At 37.5% G+C, this 22,303-nt stretch overlaps 1 protein-coding gene across 6 annotated transcripts in view; it reads left to right on the top strand.

The window, feature by feature from the left end:
• PCNX1 (pecanex 1) overlaps positions 1 to 22,303 on the top strand; it is a 183,506-nt gene that overhangs the window by 136,823 nt on the left and 24,380 nt on the right. For 3 of the 6 annotated variants that reach the window (XM_031453978.2, XM_031453979.2, XM_031453983.2), the window contains 8 exons: positions 2,749 to 2,849; positions 3,704 to 3,854; positions 9,412 to 9,642; positions 10,519 to 10,793; positions 12,128 to 12,333; positions 13,666 to 14,108; positions 14,533 to 14,673; positions 14,879 to 16,094. In XM_031453978.2, coding sequence (XP_031309838.1) covers positions 2,749 to 2,849; positions 3,704 to 3,854; positions 9,412 to 9,642; positions 10,519 to 10,793; positions 12,128 to 12,333; positions 13,666 to 14,108; positions 14,533 to 14,673; positions 14,879 to 15,019 — 1,689 coding nt within the window. In that variant the 3' untranslated portion in view covers positions 15,020 to 16,094. Of the gene's footprint in view, positions 1 to 2,748; positions 2,850 to 3,703; positions 3,855 to 9,411; positions 9,643 to 10,518; positions 10,794 to 12,127; positions 12,334 to 13,665; positions 14,109 to 14,532; positions 14,674 to 14,878; positions 16,095 to 16,400; positions 20,504 to 22,303 lie in introns of those variants that run through there. The other 3 variants (XM_064486077.1, XM_064486078.1, XM_031453981.2) reach the window with 2 other exon arrangements.

A 22,303-nucleotide genomic window follows, 5' to 3' on the forward strand; every position in this document is an offset into this window, starting at 1 on the left:
AGCATGCTGTCAATCTTCTATCTTTTTGAACTTATGGAATACAGTTATAATAACTTTTAATGTCCTTATTGACTAATTCTAATCTGTGTCAATTCTGGGTCACTTTTGATTGAGTGATTAGTTGGTTATTTTTTTCTCATCGTGGGTCCTATTTTCCTGCTACTTTGCAAGCCTGACAGTTTTTGATTGGGTGTGAGACTTCGTGAATTTTACCGTGATGATTGCTGGATATTTTTGTATTCCTATAAATATTCTTGAACTTTGTTGTGTGACACGATTAAATTCCTTGGGAACACTTTGATCCTTTCAGGGTTTACTTCTAAGCTTTCGTAGAAGGGACCAAAGCAGCCTTTAGTCTGGGGCTAATTTCTCCTCATTACCAAGGCAGTATTCTTTTGAGCACTCTAGCCAGTCACAAGACCTTCCATTGTTCCTTTCTGCTTTTTTCTGATGGTTCTTTTCTTGGCCTTGGGCCTTTGCTGCATGCGCTGAACATTAATCTGCTGAAGACTCAAGAGGGACCCTCTGCAGATCTCCAGAGCTTGCTCTCTCTAGGGATCTCCCTCCTCCTTGGCGCTTTGCCCTGCCAACTCTGGCCACCTTGACCTCCCCAGACTCGCAGCTGTCTCCTCCGCTTGGAGACCTCTAGGCTCTCCCTGTGTTCCTCTTCCTGGTGGTTTGGCCTGGAAACTCTTGTAGGGCTACCTGATTGTTTCCCATCTCTCAGGGATTAGCATCCAGTGTCTCAAAACCACTGTTTCATGTATTCTGTCCAGATCTTTAAGGTCCAATGGCAAATCTGATCTTTATTACTCCATCTTGTCCAGGTGGGGAAGCCTGAACTAAACTAAAAAAATTTTTTTTTTCAATCACAGAAGCAATACAGTTCCAGCATGGAAAGTTGACTAGGTAGGGGAGGGAGGGAGATAGAAAAGGAAGAAAATTATCCATAATTTCATCATCCATTATAACCACCTTTAGTTACATAACTTCAGGTCTGTACACACCCACTCTCTCTTGTATTTTTCTTTCCTATTTCTTAAAACAAGTACTCTCAAATTCTTTATCTACTGTATTGTAACTTGGACCCAAAATTCCTTCAAAGAGCCTGCTTGTTGAAACTAGGATAAGTGCTGTAAGAGGTGATATATCTTTAAAATCACTCTAATTGGGAAGAAACTAGAGGATCTTCCTACACAGTTACTGTTATTAACTAAATTACTTAAGGGTAATAATTAACCAGTCTATATTAAGTTGCTGTCTTAACCAGCTGCCCTTTTTTGTTTATAAGTTAATGGTTTATAAAGCCAAATATATATGCCATTGGCAAAGTTAGAATGCTTAAGCTCATCATCACCCTACATCCACGGTTCTTCAGTGGTTAACAGACGTTAGGACCACCTGGAGTGTGATTGGTGGCCCCCACCTCCAGAATTTGACTTCATAGGTCTGAAGTGGCTGAAGAATTTGCATTTCTAATAATTTCCCAGATGACGCTAATATTGTGTCCTAGGATTACACTGTGAAAATCACTGAGCTGGATTGTTTTTTTGTAAATGAGATGCTTCCAGAATTTTCTTTTTTAAAATATTTTTGTTTGGTTTGGAAGGGGTAGTAATTTGGTTTATTTTTATTTTATTTATTTATTTAATGGAGGTACTGGGGATTGAACCCAAGACCTTGTACATGCTAAGCACGCACTCTACTGCTCAGCTGTACCCTCCCCTCAAAATTTTCTTTAGTATTATATAAGGTATACCATTTTGTTTGTGTATATATATGCATGTAATTATTAAAGTATATATTTCATATATATGATAAGTATATTAGTAATCAAAGTACGCAGTTGTTTAAAAAATTAAAAGGTTGAGGGGAAGCAATATTCTACAGAAAACAATCTGACTTTCTTTACTATAGTTATAGTCACTAATAGGCTAATGCAGCTGTCACTCATAGCCTGCTTGCCAAGTTAAGTCCAGAAATAACTGATTAATAGAATGTTGTATTTTCAGGAGAGAACAGTATCAGTACTGATGTGTATCAACAAGTACTTTGAGATGTTTAGCTAAGACCCTAATACTCTGCAATATAGCTATTTTTAAAAAATGTTCCAGTATCATAAAGTATTAGATTTCATTTAAAGATTCCAAAGAACTTCCTCATACACATTCATACTTCATTTTATGCTGTTTTATTAAGTTTCTTTTCATTAGAAATTTTATTTGAAGAGTTAGAAGGTATACTAGTTGAGTTCCTTAACCTCTGTGATTTATTAAATAGATACCTTCTGATTTGTGACTTACATACCTTTCTGGTAACCAGTGCTCCTCTGTTCTCTTTCTTTCCCTCTCTTTCTCTCTTTCTTTCTCTTTCTCTCCTTTCTTTCCTTTCTTCCTTCCTTCCTTCCTCCCTCCCTCCCTCCCTCTCCTTTTTTAGGTGTAATTGACATAACATTAATTCGTCTCAGGTGTACAACACAATGATTTGATATTTGTGTATATTGTAAAATGATCACACATTTTACAGGTCTAGTTAACATCCTTCACCAAACATAGTTACAGAATTATTTTTTTCTTGTGATGAGAATTTTTAAGACCTACTCTGTCAGCAATTTTTAAATATAGAGTACATTTTTATTAACTGTTGTCACCATGCTGTACATTACATCCCCATGACTTACTTATTTTATAACTGGAAGTTTGTACCTTTTGACCCCCTTCACTCCGTTCTTTGTTTTTTTTTTTAAAGCCACTGGATGTGGACAAAGATTCATCTCTGGTGACACTTTGTTATGGACTCTGTGTTCTAGGACGGAGAGCTTTGGGGACTGCATCCCACCATATGTCCAGGTAAAGAAGGTGTTTCTATCCGAAAAATGCAAAATCTTTTTTTATGAAAGCATTCTATGCTAATTTATTGCAAATGTGTCTTCAGATATTGTATTGTATAGATCTTTTTTGCTGAACATAGTTGAGTTCTAAGTGGTTAACAGATCTGGCTTTTAAAATTCACACATTTGGGCAACCATTGAAAATGAGAATTTTGTAGGGGGAGGTATAGCTCAGTGATAGAGTGTATGCCTAGCATGCATGAGATCCTGGGTTCAATCCCCAGTACCTCCGCTAAAAATAAATAAATAAATAAACTTAACTACCCCCCCCAGAAAACAAGAATTTTATGGATTTAAGACATTTTAAAAAATAATCACCCCATAACGTATGGTTGGTCTCTCCTGTATAGATCTATTTTTCTAACAATTCACCTCTTTTTATTTTTCTGCCTTACATTTTTGTTCACAGCATTTATACTTTTAATATAATGGTACATTAGACTTTGAGACTCTAATATAAACTGGTTTTCTTGCCTATAAATCCGGATGAATTTGAATTAAGTAATACCATAGGTTTTATGTTTCTTCTGTGATTCCTACATGTTTTCCATTAAGCCCTCCTTAATTTCTTTTAACTTGTAGACACTTTGCCTGTTGTTCATTTTCATGGACTCGCTATTACAGTGGTTCATAAACAGGGGTCCCAGGTCGAGCAGCCCCTTGTGATTCTGACTCAGGGGTGCTGACATTCGTTCTTGGCCTCTGTGTTTTCAGAACACTCCCTGATGATTCTGATGCATAACCAGATGTTAGAATCAGTGTGATGGAAGATCTTTGTCAAAATGTGTAAACTTTTATCTCCAATCTTAACAGTAATTTAGAGTCATTCCTCTATGGATTGCATGCCCTATTTAAGGGAGATTTCCGTATTTCTTCAATTCGAGATGAATGGATCTTTGCTGACATGGAATTGCTAAGAAAAGTAGTAGTGCCTGGAATTCGTATGTCCATTAAGCTTCACCAGGTAAGACGAGGACATTTCTAATGCATTACTGGTGTTCAGTGGTACTTCTCAACTTGACTTCCAAATTACGTTTCTTAGGAACCAGCCTTTTGAGAAATACTCTGATTTAAAACAAAGAAAAACATAAGTGATGGCACAATATTAAATCTTATGAGCCGGAACCTGTGTTTCTAACAGTAAAGTTGAATCTTAACATTAGAGAGTGACTGATCTGGGCATGAACTTGAGGAAAAATACAGGCAGTGACAAACTGGAAATAAAAGTCTTTGGTCCCTGTAATGGTAGTGATTGTAATTCATGCGCCTTCTGTGGGTGAATGTTAGCTGACTCCCAACGCAGTGTGACACCGTCTCGAGTCTTATAAGTGCTGCTATCACTGAACTGTGAGCTTCACTTAGCATGTTATATGGAATAATAGATGGTTAGGACAGATTAAGCCTTAATTAAATAACCCTACGAAGGTAGTAAAATTACAACGAGGCCCCAAAATGCATATCCAAAGCCCTGGATCATTTTAAGAATATATTTTGAAATTAAGTACTGGCGCTTGTTGCTCTAGTCATTCCACTTGTCAGTAATTATCAGTCTGATGATGGAGAACACATAAAGTATTCCCTAAAATGCATCTGCTGTGCTCAAAGCAGATTGAATTTTTCCCCCAAGGGTGAATTACTGTTTGAGTGATTTTATGATGGTCCAAAGTGTTGAAATGAAGTTAACATCCCATACGGTTTAGGATCATTACTGATAAGGATTATATTATTTGAAAATCTCTGTGAAAAATAGAATACTATTTTGAAGATGATGGGGAAAATATACATTTAGGATCAAATAGAGTTGTCCATCTTCAGACTAGTGTAGAGCATTGAGACAAAATTCATTGTATTTAAAAGAAAAAGATAATGACTTCATATTAAAGTATTTTTTAAATTTTCAAATTTCTCAAAAGTACCAGTTGTATCTCTACTACATAAGAAATACTCCTTTATGAACTTGTGGTTGCCAAGGGGGCGGAGGGTGGGAAGGGATAGATGGGATTTCAAAATTGTAGAATAGATAAACAAGATTATACTGTATAGCACAGGGAAATATACACAAGATCTTATGGTAGCTTATGGAGAAAAAAATGTGACAATGAATATATATATGTTCATGTATAACTGAAAAATTGTGCTCTACACTGGAATTTGATGCAACATTGCAAAATGATTATAAGTCAAAAAATGTTTAAAAAAAGATACTTGCATAAAAAAAGAAGAAAAAAAGAAATACTCCTTTATGTAGCATAATTATCTGTCAGCTCTTGACAGACGTCTTCAATTAGTTCTGAACGTCATGACAGATGTTTCATCTCCATGTGGCTGAGATGAAACTGAAGCACAGGCTCTCTGTGCTTTCTGACACCTTAGGTCTCTGTCCCTGGTTCTCCCTACAAGGCTCTTGCCTGTTGCTGCCAGGTCCATTTCCTTACATGTTTTTTAGCTGGAACATTAGTGCCTGTGACAGTGGTTCTCTGCCTTATGATCAGGCCAAGCACACTTGGGTACAGCACACTGTCATCATTAGCCATGACTGGCAACAGCAGTGATGAACAGGGAGAGTCAGGAGGTGGAGTCAGGAACTGGGAGCCATGGAGGGCTGGGGGAGGCGGAGTGAGAACCCAGGTGCAAGCCCTGTGATTCACATACACTATTGAGAGGGTGAGATTGACCTGTAAGGTAAGAAGCAACAGCCGTTCACTGAGCATCACTTTGACCAGACAGTGGGTTGGTTGCTCGTGAAGGACTCGCACGCTGGGATGTAAATCAGCATTGGTCATCTCCAAAGTTCATATGTTAGGGACTCATGAAAATCCACAAGAGGCTTATATATTAAAAGGAAGGATTAGTACACACTTGCCACATGTCCCAGCAGTTCTGCTCCCAGATATTTACCCAAAAGAGTGAAAGTGGATGTCCACACAGAGACTCACATACACGCAATGTGCATAGCAGTTCTAGTGCTAATAGCCCAGAACTGGGAGCAACGCAGACGTTCAGCAACAGACAGAATATTGCTTAGCAATAAAAAATGATCTACTGTGAAATACCACAGCAAGAATGAATCTCAAACATTATGCAGAGCAAGAGAAGCCAGACATAAAATGAGTGCATATTGTATTATTTATATAAAGTTTAAAACAGGCCAGAGCAATCTGTAGTGATGGATGGCACATCAGTGGTTGCTTAGGATGTGGAGACAATGCCAGAGAGCAGGAAGGAACTCCGGGGGGTGGAAGTGTTCTATGTCTAGGTTGTAGCTGTGGTTACCTGGGTGTGCACAGCTGTCATGGGCATCTCACTGTGCTCGTAAATGGGTGCAATTTATTGTATGAAAGCCAGACCTCAGACTGGATTTGTAAAAGAGAGATTCTGTTCCCAGAGAACTAAAAATACAAAATTTCCATTAACCTTTGTTTCAGACATAGTCTTTGATAGTGTTTTTAGCACTTCATAGGTGTTCTTTTAACTTCTGCTTTTTTCCTTTACAGTTTTTTTATTTTTTAATTCTCCAATCTAGTGTGTTACATGTTTTTACTTTAGAAATTAAAACTGTTACCTGTATAATAATCTTACAGTGCCCTACATTGTAGCAGTACTCTCATACACATTGTGTCACCCACAAGCTAGGAAATTATTTTAATCCCAATTTTTGTAGATGAAAATTAACCAAAACTCAGAGAAAGTAAGCAAATTGTCCTTTTCATGTATTCTCTCTTGTCCTCTATGTAATCATTTCATAAAATAACAGCTTATTTCCTTATTTTTTGTTTTTTACTAGTCTCTTTAAGTATTTACATGATTGTTAGAACCAGAGTCTAGCTTGGGTGGTATACAAGAGCTACATAGTGAAAACCTTACAGTCCCGTGATCTCCTTGCAGACAGGGGTAATTTCTTATCAGTCCTCACGTGCTCATCACTGAGCGCAGTGCTTGATGGCCGATGAATGTTAAATGAGTTTCATTGTTTTCAAAAAATCTTTTCTTTGTATCTGCTTATAACTCCTCCAGTGTATTTCTCGAATGCTTCTGAAAAATTTCCTTGACGAATTGGGAACATTATCTGTTTGTATTTATTTTAGAAATGGTGAAAAACATTCAAAAGTAAACATCTCCCAAGAGCTAGCTAACATCTCCCCATCATTCCATATGCCCAAGAAGCAGTCACTGCCAATAAGTTGATGACTTCCCCAAGTTCATATAGACATTTCAAACTATATGTATAAATATTTTCCTTTGTAAAATGTAAATCATGCTGTATAAAGTGATCTGGAGTACTAATGTGCCTCACATTTTTAATGACTCTGTAGTATTTCAGAGTATAATTTCCACTCCATTTATTCAGCTGTTTCCCTATTCATGGACATTCTGCTTGTTTCAGTATTTTGCCAGTAAAACAGTGCTGAATGATGTACATAGAACTTTCAACCTTTTTAAGCCCAGTGAAAAGAAACATCTGGGCAAGAGTAAGCATTCTGCACTTTGGGCATGCTTAATGACTTTCAACCTTGTGTCCATTTTCTTAAGAATATGATTTTTCTTTTCCATTCAAATAACTGTACTAGTCCTACTAAACAACGATGTTGTTCCTCCCCCAATGGAGCCACTTGCTGAAAGCGCACATCTTATGACATCTAGCTGTCTGCTGCTGTAGGAGAGCGGACTCAGTATTTAGAAGGAAGGTTAGGGTGGTTGGTGTATGAGGTACAGAAGTCAAGAACTGTCTCAGTATTTCAAGGTATAAATGCTATCTTAGGCCATACCTCTAGAAGCAGAGTCAGAGTCCAGGATTCTTGTGCAGGACATTAATTGGGAGGGTGTTGTCAGAAAAATCTGTAAGGAAGTGATAGAAGCAGGAAAGAACAAGGGAAGACACCCAGCAGAAATGTCTTTCCGCTGAATTCTGGCCTCCTCTAGATTCTAAAGGGAGCTCTGGAGTCTGACTATCACCAAGAGTTATGTTGTGTACCTTCCTTGCACCCCCACAACAAGGGGAGACTAACCCTCGTGTGGTGTTTCCTACTCAGGCAGCTCCATCAGCTAACGTCAGTTCTTAGAAGAGGGAACAGCTGTGAGCTGTTAAGAGCCAACACTCAAAGCAGTGGACAGAGGAGGGCACCAGCCTAGTAAAAGAAGTCCGGACGAGGCACTAGCAGGTTGTCTTGCCTGGAGCCCTTTCCCCTCCTCACACAGTGCCATCTCCATCCACTGAAATTGTGTTCGTTCTTTAAGACCCAGCTCAAAACCACCTGCATTGTGTAGCTCTCTCTATTCACGTCAACTAGACTCGAAAGATTTTTTTCATTTTAAAAATCTGAATGAAAAAATACCTTAAAAATGCGTTCAAGTCCTGGCAGTACAATCATTACTAATTTTCTAGACCTGGGAAGCAGCTAAGCCTCTCTGAGCTTCAGTTTTGATGTTTGTAAAATGCTGGTATTACTTGCTCAACCTATTTAACAAGGTTGTCGTGACAGCTAGATGAAATCGTGTCTTGGAGAACTTGTGCCTTTGTGCACTCAGTGTACAGTGCATACTCAGATTATTCTCCTGTAGGTGAACCCAGACTTGGAGATGCACCCTTGGGGCTGTTGCCTTCTTGCTCTCACCTGTCTCCCCTCCAGGAAGCGCACATTCCCGTCAATTGGCTTGAGCACAAATGAGTTATTTTACTTGTATGTAAAAATTTATCAACCTCTTGGTTATAAATATGAGGGCAGCCAATACAGCATTTATATTTCCTTAATAACACACCATTTCCAGAAATTCAGATTTGTGTTATGATTATTTGGGAACGTGTCCTGTATCCTCTGTTAATCTGTAGGTTTCTGAATGGGAGATACATTTCATGTACCCCTTTGTTTCATCCATGCTGCCTTCCACAGACTCTTGCACATGGTTGATATTAAATAACTACTCATTCATTTGATAATTAGTTACTAAAACCAAGAGGATTTGGGGGGAAGACTTGACTAGCTTCCTTAGGACTAGGACCCTTAATCTGTCCTCACAGCTCATAGTTTTGAGCCTTAACTAGATGAGAGGCAGAATAAAATGGTACATTAAAGCCATTCTAGAGATGTGGCTTTATGTGAAAAGTGCCTACTTTAAAAAGAAACACAACTTAGGGACCTTTTCTGTAGTTTTAGCCTTCCTTAACTGATCACAGTGAGAGAATCCTTTAACAAAAAAAAAATACAGATATGAAAAACCAACTTGAATGAGGAAAACAAAATATGTAAAAATTGGAAATAAAAATGGTTTAGCTAAAACTTACAGGATAGTGTTGGATTGAGGAATTTACAAAAGTAATATAGCAGTAATGTGCTAATTCCCAACCTGAATAAGCTTAAGAATCTGTAATTTATCTCTAATAATATTAACATGTGCTGGTTTGAAATATATAAACCAGTTTTTAAGGCCTTTAACTGAGGAACTGATTTAATAATTACAGACACTTTCCTCATACTGGAAGTCACTCTTCCTAAAAAAGATGTATTTCTTATTTCTATCTATAGGATCATTTCACTTCTCCAGATGAATACGATGACCCTACTGTGCTCTATGAAGCCATTGTATCTCATGAGAAAAACCTCGTAATAGCCCATGAAGGGGACCCCGCGTGGCGGAGTGCCGTCCTGGCCAACTCTCCCTCCCTGCTGGCTCTGCGGCACGTCATGGACGACGGCACCAATGAGTACAAAATCATCATGCTCAACAGGCGCTACCTGAGCTTCAGGGTCATTAAAGTAAGTCTTTGAGGCACTGGTTCACATCTTTAAAAAAAATCCAAACTTTTAAAAAGCAGTTGAAACTCATACAGAAAAAAAATATAGTCATACTGCATTAATGGTTGTTGTTTATGTGCACTTAATTTATTTTGTCAGTAATTTACTTTGTCCTTTGAAATTTTCTCATGTGCCTTAAAGCCTTAAATTTTTTGTTTATTTCTATTTTGGCGGTCTTTTGCCTATTACATGTGCTTATTTGGGTAGCATCTCTTATTAAAATGTCCACACTGTATTGCTAATATGATGTGATTCTTGGGTTGCAAAATAAGACTATAGCTTGTACTTAATAGTGACCAGTAGCTAACTGTGAATGGTTCACTCTAACATTAACTTGGTTTTTTGTTTTTGTTTGGCTGGTTTTTTAAACATCTCAGGGCTTTTGGAGGTTTAATCCCTGAAATTTTTATTTTGATAGTTTGTAATGGTTTACTTTTTCTTCATTTAATCATCCCCCAAAGTCACAAACATTCTTTCCACTCTCTAAGTATGTTACCTCTCATTTCTATCAAAAATACCTTTTATCTTAGTTACAAAATTCACTAATTTGGAAAACTACATAGACTACATTTTGCTTAATATTTTGACATCAGCTAGGAGGATACAGAGGGAAGAGCGCCGCAGGTGCCTCTTACGTAACAGCCTGCTAATGACAGTGGAACATGGTTAACTCCTGTTCACGTGTGCCCTGCTTACCTTTGTTTCCTGCTTTTCACAGTTGGTTATCATTTCAACTGTGAAATGATGTCTTTCATATCCCACCCATTTCTGCTCTTCTGTTTATATAAATTTCATTCTTGGCCCCTTAACCTAATTCCCATGTGTCCCGGTTTCCAGGTGAATAAGGAGTGTGTCCGAGGTCTGTGGGCAGGGCAGCAGCAGGAGCTTGTTTTTCTACGTAACCGTAACCCAGAGAGAGGCAGCATCCAAAATGCCAAGCAAGCTCTGAGAAACATGATAAACTCATCTTGTGATCAACCTATTGGCTACCCGATCTTTGTCTCACCCCTGACAACTTCTTACTCTGACAGCCATGAACAGCTTAAAGAAATTCTTGGGGGACCTATCAGCTTGGGAAATATCAGAAACTTCATAGTGTCAACCTGGCACAGGTGAGCCATAGGATTGCCTTTTACAGTGGTGGTGTGTCCTGACCCTCTTCATCTAAGCAGCATTAGCATCACTGGAAAGCTTGTAGAAAAATACAGATGCCATGGCACAATATAACCTAATACAGCTGAACTTCCAGAAGTAGAGTCTGAGCATTCGTGTCTTCAAACTCTTATTAGATAAATCTAAATGTACAACTCTGGTTAAGAACTACTGCTCTTGCGTTTTGTAGAATCTTGAATAGGTCCCTCTCTTTGTTTAATTTTTTGTAACTCTATTACAGCATATTGCCACTATTGGAATGTCTGGGTCAGCATACAGGGCAAATTAGAGAAAAATATGAGAAGCGTGTTCAAGTTGATTACTCTGTTTTTTTTTATTTCGTTCCAGCAGTAGGGGGAGCACTGTATACACATTGAAACTCCTGATTATGAGATGCAGATTCTAACAAGCTAGTCAACACTTGAATTTCGCATCTGTAGTATCTTCAAGGATGCACATGAATTTTTTTCTCTGCCTTTTGTCTAGAAAATGATAATATATGGTGTAGGAATATCATTATTTGGTGGATGGTAAAGAAAAGTAACAGAATATTTTCAGTTTCTTAAGAGTTGTTCAGATACTTAAATATCAGAACTTAAGAAAAACAGGATTAGAGCAACGAATTCTCCAATAGGTGTTTTCAAATTCTTCCAGGAATACCCAACATTAAAAAGTAAAATTTCACCATTTCAACATCAGTCCTTATTGAAACAGAAGGAAGAACACAGACCAGGGTAGCGTTCAAAGAAATTTTATTTTTAAAAAATGTATGCTATGCTGGAAGGGCCTCGTTTGCCCAGGACTGAGTGGTTTCCTGGGATGCAGGATTCTCGGTGCCAACCTGGACAGTCATGGGCAAACCAGGAGAGTTAGTCACCCTACACTTTAAAAAACGAAGAAGAGAAATGATTACAGCAGCTCTCTTCAGGTGTGCTACCGCATAAATTAGGTTTAATTTAAATCAGTTAGGTTTTCAGGTCTGTATACATTGGCAGGAATTCTGTTTCCAGCTGTGATCTTAATTTCAACTTGTTATGTGCAGTTCTTTACTGTGGTAGAGCAAAGATGATAGAGTGTGTAAATGTGAAGTCAATGGGGAAGAACTGAGGCAGTGAATATAAAAGGGCAGTATGCAAAGGTAACAGACTTCTTTGTTCCTAATGTTGATTGAACCATAAAGACTTTGGAAGGTGAACATTAGTAGCATTAAATGTTCACAATAGCTAGAAAAAGAATAAAATACTTATCGAAGTGATCTTGGGATGGTGCTTCCTACTCTGGTGTTTGTTCCTAGGTTAAGAAAAGGTTGTGGAGCTGGATGTAACAGTGGCGGCAATATTGAAGATTCCGATACCGGGGGTGGAACCTCCTGCACCAGTAACAATGCAACAACTGCCAATGATCCTCACAGTGGTGTGCCCCAAGGGGGCACTGGAAATGCAGGCCAGGGATCGGGAGCAGGGCTCCATCCGCCTGTCACATCTCACCCTCCAACGCTAGGTAATATGAAACAAAACTATGTATAAGGTTAGCCTCCCAACTGGGGGATCAGGTAGTATGTGTCTAAGAAAGATGATGTATTACCTACTTGGAAATATTGAAATAGAATATTTTGTTTGATTCCCAGCTGGACATTTTCCTACTTGTTTATATTAATTGTTTTACATATATATATATATATATATATATATATATATATATATGAAAATATATTATTTGAAGTAGCATTTCTTTGAAAGTATCATTTTTAAAGGCTAATAATTTTTAACTAATATATTTAACTTCCTGTTGAACAATGATTCGGTTTCTTTTGAATGTTGTAATAACCTTTGTATATAAATCTTTATAATCACTATTTTCTTAGGCTGGAAACTTAAAAAATGGAATCATAAAGTCAAAGTTAATGAGAAAATTGAAGACTCATGATACATAATACCAAAAAATCTTTCCCCCAGTGTTTTTTTTAACCAGTTGGTACTCTCACCAGCTGTGTATCAGAATGCCCATCATGTAAACTTTCACCAGCTTTGAACATTATCGTCCCTCCTCTGCGCCCTGCTCTCTCAGAAAGACAGGAGGAAGTGGTCTTTGGCTGTATTGTTTTGATTTGCATTGCTCTAATATTTGAGATTCGAAGCTTAAATGAGTTTATTAGCTCTTCTTTCTCAAGTGCATGTGAATTCTCTTGCCCGATTTTCTATCTGGCTTTTTCTTACTTATATTTGTATATTCTGGATTGGAGCGCTTTGTCAATTTTCTATAGTAGAGGTATCTTTTTCCATTCTCTTCCTATGAAGAGTGGCTTGACTTTTTTTGATGAGAAGTTTCTTAATTTTAGTATAGAGCAATTTACTTATCTTTTTTTCCCCTTATGATTAGTTCTTTCTGTATCCTACAGAAGAAAATTTTCCTTCTCCCCAAGGGAGGTAATAAATATTTCTGTCTGATTTCTATGAGAGATTTCATTTCTGATATATTAAAGAGGTATTCTTGATACTCTGAAGTATTTCTATGAAAGAAATTTTTAGATTTATCTCAACCTTAAATACTGCTATTTGCTGTAAATTATTTGTGTTTTTTTACGACCCAGAATTTGAATTTTAAAAAGCTTCAGCACATAAAAATTATATTATGAAAACCATACAGGTAAACCGACGCAGATATTTGTTTCTTTTTGGCAACTTGAAAAGTTTTAGGTATAAATGTTAAGTTCAGTAAATTCACCGACTAATTTAAGGTGAGAAGCTTAAGGGGGAACGTCTTAGAAATGACAGAAAAAGCAATTTAGAGCCGTTGCACTCGGAGTGAGTGCTGCCGTTTGTCCTTCCGCAGGCACGAGCCACAGTTCGCACTCCGTGCAGTCGGGCCTGGCCAGGCAGTCCCCTGCGCGGGCCTCCGTGGCCAGCCAGTCCTCTTACTGCTACAGCAGCCGGCACTCATCTCTCCGGATGTCCACCACGGGCTTTGTGCCTTGTCGACGCTCGTCCACCAGTCAGATATCGCTTCGGAACTTGCCGTCATCCATCCAGTCCCGCCTCTCTGTGGTCAACCAGATGGACCCCTCCAGCCAGAGCGGCGTGGCCTGTGTGCAGCACGGCCTGCCTTCTTCTAGCAGCTCCAGCCAAAGCATCCCAGCCTGCAAACATCACACCCTCGCGGGCCTTCTTGGGACTGACGGAGGTCAGAGCAGTGCCACTGATGCACAGCCAGGCAACGCCTTAAGTCCTGCCAATAATTCACATGCCAAAAAAGGGGAGGTGATTTACAGAGTCCAAGTGAGTAAGCCCGCGCGGTTCTGCTTCCGCCGTTTCTCTTCCTCATTTGTTTTTATTTCTTGTTTTTCGAGTAAAAGACTCTTGTGGAAAGACACTTTTTATTACATAGTTTGAAGACTAGAACATTTTTGAATGTTGACAAAAAGTTTCTGCCAGCATCAAAATGGAAAGCAAGCGGTTTTTCCCTGGTGATATTTGTACTCTATTCAGCCGTTGCCTTGTGGTGGCCATGGCAGGAAAGTCTACCGGTGGGCTGAAAGGAATTCGGGAGGTGGCCCTTTCAGGTGTTTTTTATTCTGTTGTAGGCAGTGGAGAATTTGAGACACAGAGAGTACTGTGAAAGAAATCTTGTTTGGGATTATGTAATTTTTCATCATCAGGGGAAAAATGAATTGGAAATGATCCATATTTATTTACAATGTAGATTGTGGATCCCAGTCAAATTCTGGATGGGATCAACCTGTCAAAAAGGAAAGAGCTGCAGTGGCCTGATGAGGGCATTCGGTTAAAAGCCGGGAGAAACAGCTGGAAAGACTGGAGTCCTCAGGAGGGCATGGAAGGCCACGTAAGTTCTCTTACGAAGCTAGCTATCTGGTGTTCTGACTTTTTTATAGCCTTTTTTATAACTGACTTGTATGCATGTTTTTAGCTGATTTACCTACTTATGCTTAATTATCAAACTGAATTACTACCTCTGATCTTAAGGATAGAGGCTACGAGTGTATGCAAGTTCTCTGCCACTAACTGCTTGTTTTATTCTGAATTGTTAGGTGATTCACCGATGGGTGCCTTGCAGCAGAGATCCAGGTACTAGATCCCACATCGACAAGACAGTACTTCTGGTCCAGATTGATGATAAATACGTGACTATAATTGAAACTGGGGTACTAGAACTTGGGGCTGAAGTGTGAGCCAGTGTTTTATAACTACATTTCTTTTCCCTCAAAATTCCAAGACATTGGAAGAGAAGAGGAGCTAGCAGAAGATGCCTGCGGGTATCACTTTGATCCTGCAGGAGAGACTTGAACATAGAGTGGGCTTGGTTAAGCACCTCTCCTTCACCATTCACCCTGACTCTGACACTGTCTCCATCCCCAAATAAAGCTGAAATATTTTTTTAAGTTAGCTGCCAAGAAAACATTTTGCATGAAGGATAAAGTTCTGTTAAAATACATCCTTTCCTATGCATTGCCTATGCTTTAAATCAACAAACTCCTGATTTCTAAACTATGATCTCATATTTTTCTAATTTCTTTGCCAAAAATAATTGCCATGTTTTGTCATAGAACATGAAATCCATTTACCTTGATTTTTAAAAACAGATCAGTGTAGAAACCTTCAGTTTAACATATAGCAGTATAAAAGTTTAATGTACAGGGAAAGAGACTATGAACAGACGCAGGTTTATCTTATTCCTTGAGCGCTAAAAACTTTAATGAAAAAAACTGCACTAATTTTTTACAACAATGCACTAAAGTCTGAGATTTCTCAGAGCATTTATTTATATATAAAAATAAAATACCATTTATTTAAATTGCCTTTGGGATTAACCCCCTCCCTTTCCTGATAAACATACATAGCAGGAATCATGCTGCTCATTTTTCTGTTAGTAGTCTGTACTTCATGCCAGGAAATTGGATGTTTCCTTTAAAGTGAACACTCAATCTCAAGATATACATAGCTTCATCACTGGCATTTCCCAGAGCCAACAGTCGGTGAATCGGTCCTGTGAACACTCCTGCCACTCCCGTGTCCACTTTCCGGATGGGCTCCAGCGCCGTGAGGGCCCCAGCCACTCTGCTTCTCCCACCTGGAGCAAGCTCTGCTGGGTCAGTTCTGGGAAGAAAACACTTTTGCTTTCCAAACAAAAAGATGAATGTCCAGGAATGTAAAGAAAGGATTGATTGCCTTTTATTTTAAGAGTCTTAGCTCTTGAACTTACTCACATGCAGTTCAGTTAATCAAGTAAAATCTGTTCAAACAAAATTATCTAAATGGTGCAGTTCTTATTGCTCAATCCCGCTTTAATAACTTCGCCTTTTATTTTCCTCCGCTCTTCTTGTTCTATTACTTGAATTTTTTTCCTGTGATTTATAGTGTGTAGTTGTAATTTGAAATATTTATAACTGTGATGAAATTGACTTAATTCATATGTTGTCTCATAACTTAAATTTTATTGATTTTTTTAAATACGTATTCAGGGAAATATATAACTCAGATTTACAATTGGACTAGGTGGGAACTGCAATTTAGATTTAATTTTCAACTTTTGGCATTTTTTAAATCCTTCAGAATACTTTCTCTTTTTGTATGAAACTCCAAAGAAGACTGTACATCTGAGCATTTAGGAGCAGCCATCTTTCTGCCCTCTGTGAATGGAGAGTAAAAGAAGCAGGTGAAATTAATTTCAATCATACATTTTGTTTAATCCATTATATTGAAGGTATTCCTATCTCAGTATGTGGTACTAGCTGTATTTCAGGCAGTCGCTGGCTACGTGTGCTGAGTGGCTACTGTGTGGGACAACACAGGTTTAAAGCATCTTTTGATGAGGCGACAGGAAAGAGAAGCTGTTTTTCCTGCTAATTCTGATGTAATTTCCCAGTATAGCGTAATACTTCAGTAGGAGGAGTGAAAAGTAAAGGGGTAAATAGCTACTATATAGCATCTTAGTGCATTTTCACTCCAAAACCTATTTATTTTTCCTTTTTCTAATTTTAAATTTTTGTGGTTATTCAGGACCCAGTTTGCCTTGTGTTGATGTTTCCAGACTTCACACTTTATAAAACCAATTGTTGAAAAATATTTGTCAGATAATTTACTGAACCTTCACCCAAAGGTGCCCTTTCTAAATTCTGACCAACTAAAATGTATTTTCCTGATACTATCATTATAATCTGTATTTGCCTCATTGGTAAGTCTACAGTATGCCATTAAGGTTTAGGTCCTTTTTTTTTTTTTTTTTTTGTCTGAAACTGGATATATGATCTGTTTATCTGTTTTAAATTTTTTCAGAAGACTTAGGCTCTCTGCTGCTGTACCCTTTCTGAGATGATTATGATCTCTTCATGGTCATTGCCTAGATGAGAAGATAGGTGGAGCCTTTTCAGTCTTAAATCGAAGATAATTCATTTTTCTTTCTTTTTTCTGTTTTTTAAAAGATAATTCATTTTTCAACACAGGGTAAAAAGAAATCTGAACTTCAGATGATTCAGTCAGGGGGCTAGAAGTATTTTTCTCCCTAGCCGCCCACCCCCTGCTTCCAGTTGTTAAACACATCACACACTATAAAAAGTCAGATTGCAAATGCAAGGCTAGATTTTATATGGAACATAAATATTTGGGTCTTGATTTGGGGTAGTTAATAGACATTTTTTTCAAAACAAGTTGCATTTTGTTATCAGATAGCCCTTTAGTGAATTTATGAATTAGGAACCCTAAAAGGAGCCCTGTTCTTATTTTTTAAGTCTAAAACTTACAGTCTTTTTAAAATCATAATACGTCTCTAATAAGTGCATCAGGGGAAGCACTGATCATTGAAGAAGGATTCATGTCTTAAGAATAATTTGATCTAAATTGTTATATAGAAATATACACACTTTCATTAATTAAATTGATCATATGTGTCTTATTCTACTCTGTCTCTGCATCCCACACCGCCTTGGAGAATCGTGAGCTATTTGTTTAGATTCCCTGCTTAACTTTTTCTTTGGTATACAAGACTTCAGCACACATACATTAGTGTCTTTAGTTCACGATTGCCAAAACTTTCAGAATTCCCTAATTTGAAAGTAAAAATATGTAATTAAAACACTAGCTTTTTTATTTTTTTCACTTGCTTTAAATAATTTTATTGGTATCTTTCTTGGTTTTCTTCTCATTTGATTTTGGTTTCTTTTGTGGGAGGTTCCCACCTCTAGAGAGAATCCTGGAATAAGTTATAAGTTGTTAGCTTTTTTGTAATTTTTTTCTTATTCAGTGGTAAAGATCATTTTATAGCTCAAAATTAAATTTTTGGTTCATCTTCCAGCTTATAACTTGGTGTGAGCCCTCTTTTTACACCATTTTTCAATACTTGATGAAACTTTATATGTTCACTTTTTTCTAAAGAACTGTAATTTTTTCAAGAGTCTAGAGTAGTATAAGATGTTGATATTTAAGGGGCTTGAGGGAGTAGATGGTGAGGCTGTATATTTTTAAGATAAGAGGAGATTGATTACCTTTCAGGGAATTAGTGAACAGACTTCATCTGTGTTCTGCCTTCTTTGAGTTTCTATTATTGGAAGATTAACTTCCATTAGATTTGAAGTATTTTTTTAAATATTACAAATATATCTGAGATACTTCTACTGAATCTTGAAACAGAGTTAGTCAGACAATATTTCTGTCCTGAGTGAGATACAGAAAATTACTCGGTGTACCAAATGTCAAGCAATGGAAATACAAGTTTTTACATAGGAAACTGCAACTCATTAAGAAGGTGTATTTTCCTTCCTGGGTTGGTTTATTTTTTTCATCTCATATTGAAATATAAAAAACAGCCTCAAATCTAAGCAAGGGTTGCTTAGCCTTAATATATTCCACTTTGCAGCATCCTTCTGCCTCTGCTTGGGAATTCTGCATCGAGTCACATTCATCCAGAACTGGGTCTTTTAAACTTGAGATTTGCCCAAAGGCAAAAATCTTTTTCTTTTAGTTGAAAATCAGAAATATTTTCTCCTAAATATGTGACTTGAGAAGAAGATAACAGTAATTTTTGCTTGAGAATTCTCTGAATTTATTTTTGCTAACTATAAAACTATAAATTACTTTCGTATTTGTTTTAGTTACTTTTTCACGAGTATGGGCAAAGCCCTTTTTTTGTTTTAGTTTTGTTTTAAGTCTTCAATATTCATTCTTTTTCTTTTTTGTACTATAATGTAATCACATGAAACGACTTTGCTTGGACAAAGACCCAGTCAGTGTTCCCCTTTGACGTGATACCTTATTTAGATGAGGTATAAAGCATCCACTTTTATTCTAGAGGCTTTTCCTTTAATTCCAAGATGCATGAAGAGAATAATGTCAATAAAGACAAAGGTGATACTTAGACTCTGTTAACAGACTTTGAACTTTCAGTCTTATGTGGAAATTTGGTTTATATTACTCTGGAGAAAGAGGAAACTTAGATATTATATTACCATTTATTTGTGCAGCATAAATTTTAATATGTTGGATATATATATAGTCTTTTTAAATTAAGTATTTAAAAACCAGCTTCTCTTTTCTTCATTTCTCTTTAAAAAATCTGGTTGATAAACACCCAGGCCTTCTCATTTTTTACTCATTAAATATTTAGGTAAGAATTGTGATTGGAAAGAAATTATCATACAAACAGATCTGGAAGGTATGTGAATAGACTGCTAATTTTGCTTCTTACAGAGGCATATTTCCTGCTTTAAATTATCTCACCAGAGTCATCCTGTCAAGAATTATGTATGATAAGAATCTCTGTATTGCCCATCAGCCACCTATTCTTTCCAAATTAGAGAAAATGAGTTCTGTTTGTGAGCTAAATTTTTATTATCTGCCATTTTATGGAAGCAACATAACACTCTTTGGGGGAACCAGAGCTGATTGTCATCGCAAGGTTATAATATGACAATTCTGTTCTAAGACATACCTATTATATAGGGTTATACCTTTTTTCCTGTGCCTCAGCTCTGTACCTGACAATTTATGATTCAGCGGAGCCAAGCTAGAAGGAACAAAGGTCATCTGAGATTGTGATAAGGATGAATTCCTGGTTGTTATTTGCACAGATGGGGTGATACCCTGGAATTCAGAACAGAGTAGCAGTAGAGGATGAGATGGCTGCTCCAGATGCCTCGTGGGTTTAGTGTAATTGTGGTTGAACAAGACTTTTTATATATGAAGCTTGAACCTACAACCAAAATCATAGAAGTGGTGGGAAAATCACGTCTGCTTATGCTTTTTTAAAGCTTATATAGTTTAAGTAAAAATAAATTGTAAAAAATGATTACCTTAACCCTATACAAGTCTGGCAATGAGCTCTGCATGAGGAAATGGAAGGAGGAGTACTAAAAATGGTTCTAGGAAGGTAGGGGTGAGGAAGGAAAATGGGTTTCCTTTTTCTGATCGTGGGCTCTGAAACTATTCATTGCCTCTACCAGCATTCAGTATAAACCAGAGATAAGAATATATGTACTCAAGTGTGTCTGTGAGTGTGTGTGTATGCGTGTCTGAGTGTTTGTTATTCTGAACAGCTTGTAAATATTCTAGTTGTTTAAAATGGAAAATAAAAGCTGAGATTGTTTTTTTCTTTGCAAATATATTGCATCAAAGATACAGTATTGACAGTGGATAAAACACTGAAGAAATAAATTTTTTTTTCATTTTGTCTTCTGTCCCATTTTTGCCAAAGTAAGAAAAATTAAAGTATACCGTATTAAGCTCTGCATAGTATATTTTTAGGACTTGTACTTGGTTCTGAAATAATCATTTTAAACAGAAGCTTCGGCCTATAAACATGGGATTCAGCTTATAATAGAAATGTATGTATTTCATAATAAAAGGATATCTTTTCACAGTTGGCAGAAAGGTTGTAGTTTACATCTTAGGAATTTACCTGAATGTGTCCTGTTAATGATATAGTATTTAATGAAACATGGAGGATGGAGAAAATGTGTACATATTCAATGTTACACTAAACAACAGTACAGAGAATGGGGAAAACATTTGGATCATGGTCATCAAAATTGGGCAGATGCTAATGTGGGGTGTCTGCTAACCTACTAATGTCATGTATATTAAAGAAAATGCATGCTGTCAGTGAGAATAGATATACTCTTGACTGAATCATGCATTAAGCCTTTAGTGAGTCATTTTATCTGTCAGTGACAACCAAAACCAGCAGGGTACAGATTGGGTGCCATCTGCATCAGGGTCCCAAACAGTTTGCTGTCTTCCGCTTGGGATCACAGTGGCACACCTGGAAATGTAATGGTATTTCATCTTAAAGGATAGTATTTTTTCTAGCAGCAGGAAACATACTGGTTAAATGAAATACATCTTCAAAGGGGTTTTCTGTGTAAACTGCATTAATAATCTTAAGAGTCAGAGATTCAAAGGGCAGTTGACATGTAATTTGGGTCCCATAAAACCTCTTTTTCATTCTTAAAGTGCAGTTTACTTCGGATTTTTTCCTCCTAAAAGACCCAGAAATGTCTTGCTGACCTGTAGCCAATGAATCTCAGCATGTTGGTGTTTTTTCCTCTGGGGAAGGGAAAAAGCACTTTGTGAAGTAAGGACATGACCTTACTTGGTGGCATTTGGGGTATTCAGCACTTCTTACACAAAATATTTGTTTTACTTCCTTTTCCCCTTCTTCGTATGTGCTTATTAAAGGAAACTAAATATAACTGAACTTCATACTTGGGAAAATGTAGTTTGGTACAAGAGGATCCCTAGGTTGCTTTGTAGTTTCTCAGAAAGTGTGTTGACAGCAAGCGGCTAGAGATGAATCCATCTTGTTTGAAAATCTTTTAAGAAACCATTCAGTTTCAGTGCCCAGTAAACTGTGCCAGAAAGGGAAAAGGTCATCCTTTAGTCCAAGGTTCCATTTTGTTCCCAAGAACATTGTGTGAGTACATGGTAACTGGCCCGTGTAAGAACGCTCCAGGTCTCCAGTCCCACCCTGAAGCAAGCAGTACTCTTGACCTGCCTTTACCAGATAGTCAACATCCCAGGACAGCACTGAGTGTAAACAGATCGCAGGTAGTGCCTCTGTGTTTGTGATACCCTGAGTGGGTTTGCTCTCACACACCACCCCGCTGCTTCTTACTTGCACACCGATTAATAATACAGCATTGTTCCAGAGGGAGCTCAACAATGGAGCACAAATGGCTAAAGTAAGGTGTACCTTTCTTTAGACAAAATGCAGATTTGCCTAGCTTATTACTGTGGGAGTGACTCCTTTTATACAATCACAGTATTGAAAGTACTTCTGTAAGTGGTGAGTTCTGAAATAGTAATTCATTTGGGATGCTTACAGTTGCAAGAAAGAGAAAACCCAATTCAAAGTTGCTGAAACAGGAAATGGGCTCACTGTAAAATAAAGGAAGGTAGGATAGGCTCTGGGAGTTGGTTTATTCATGTTACTCCAGCTCTGTATGGCTGTAATTTTCTCAACCCTA

Source organism: Camelus dromedarius, chromosome 5 (genome assembly GCF_036321535.1).
Source record: "Camelus dromedarius isolate mCamDro1 chromosome 5, mCamDro1.pat, whole genome shotgun sequence".
In the NCBI taxonomy this organism is placed as follows: Eukaryota; Metazoa; Chordata; class Mammalia; order Artiodactyla; family Camelidae; genus Camelus; species Camelus dromedarius.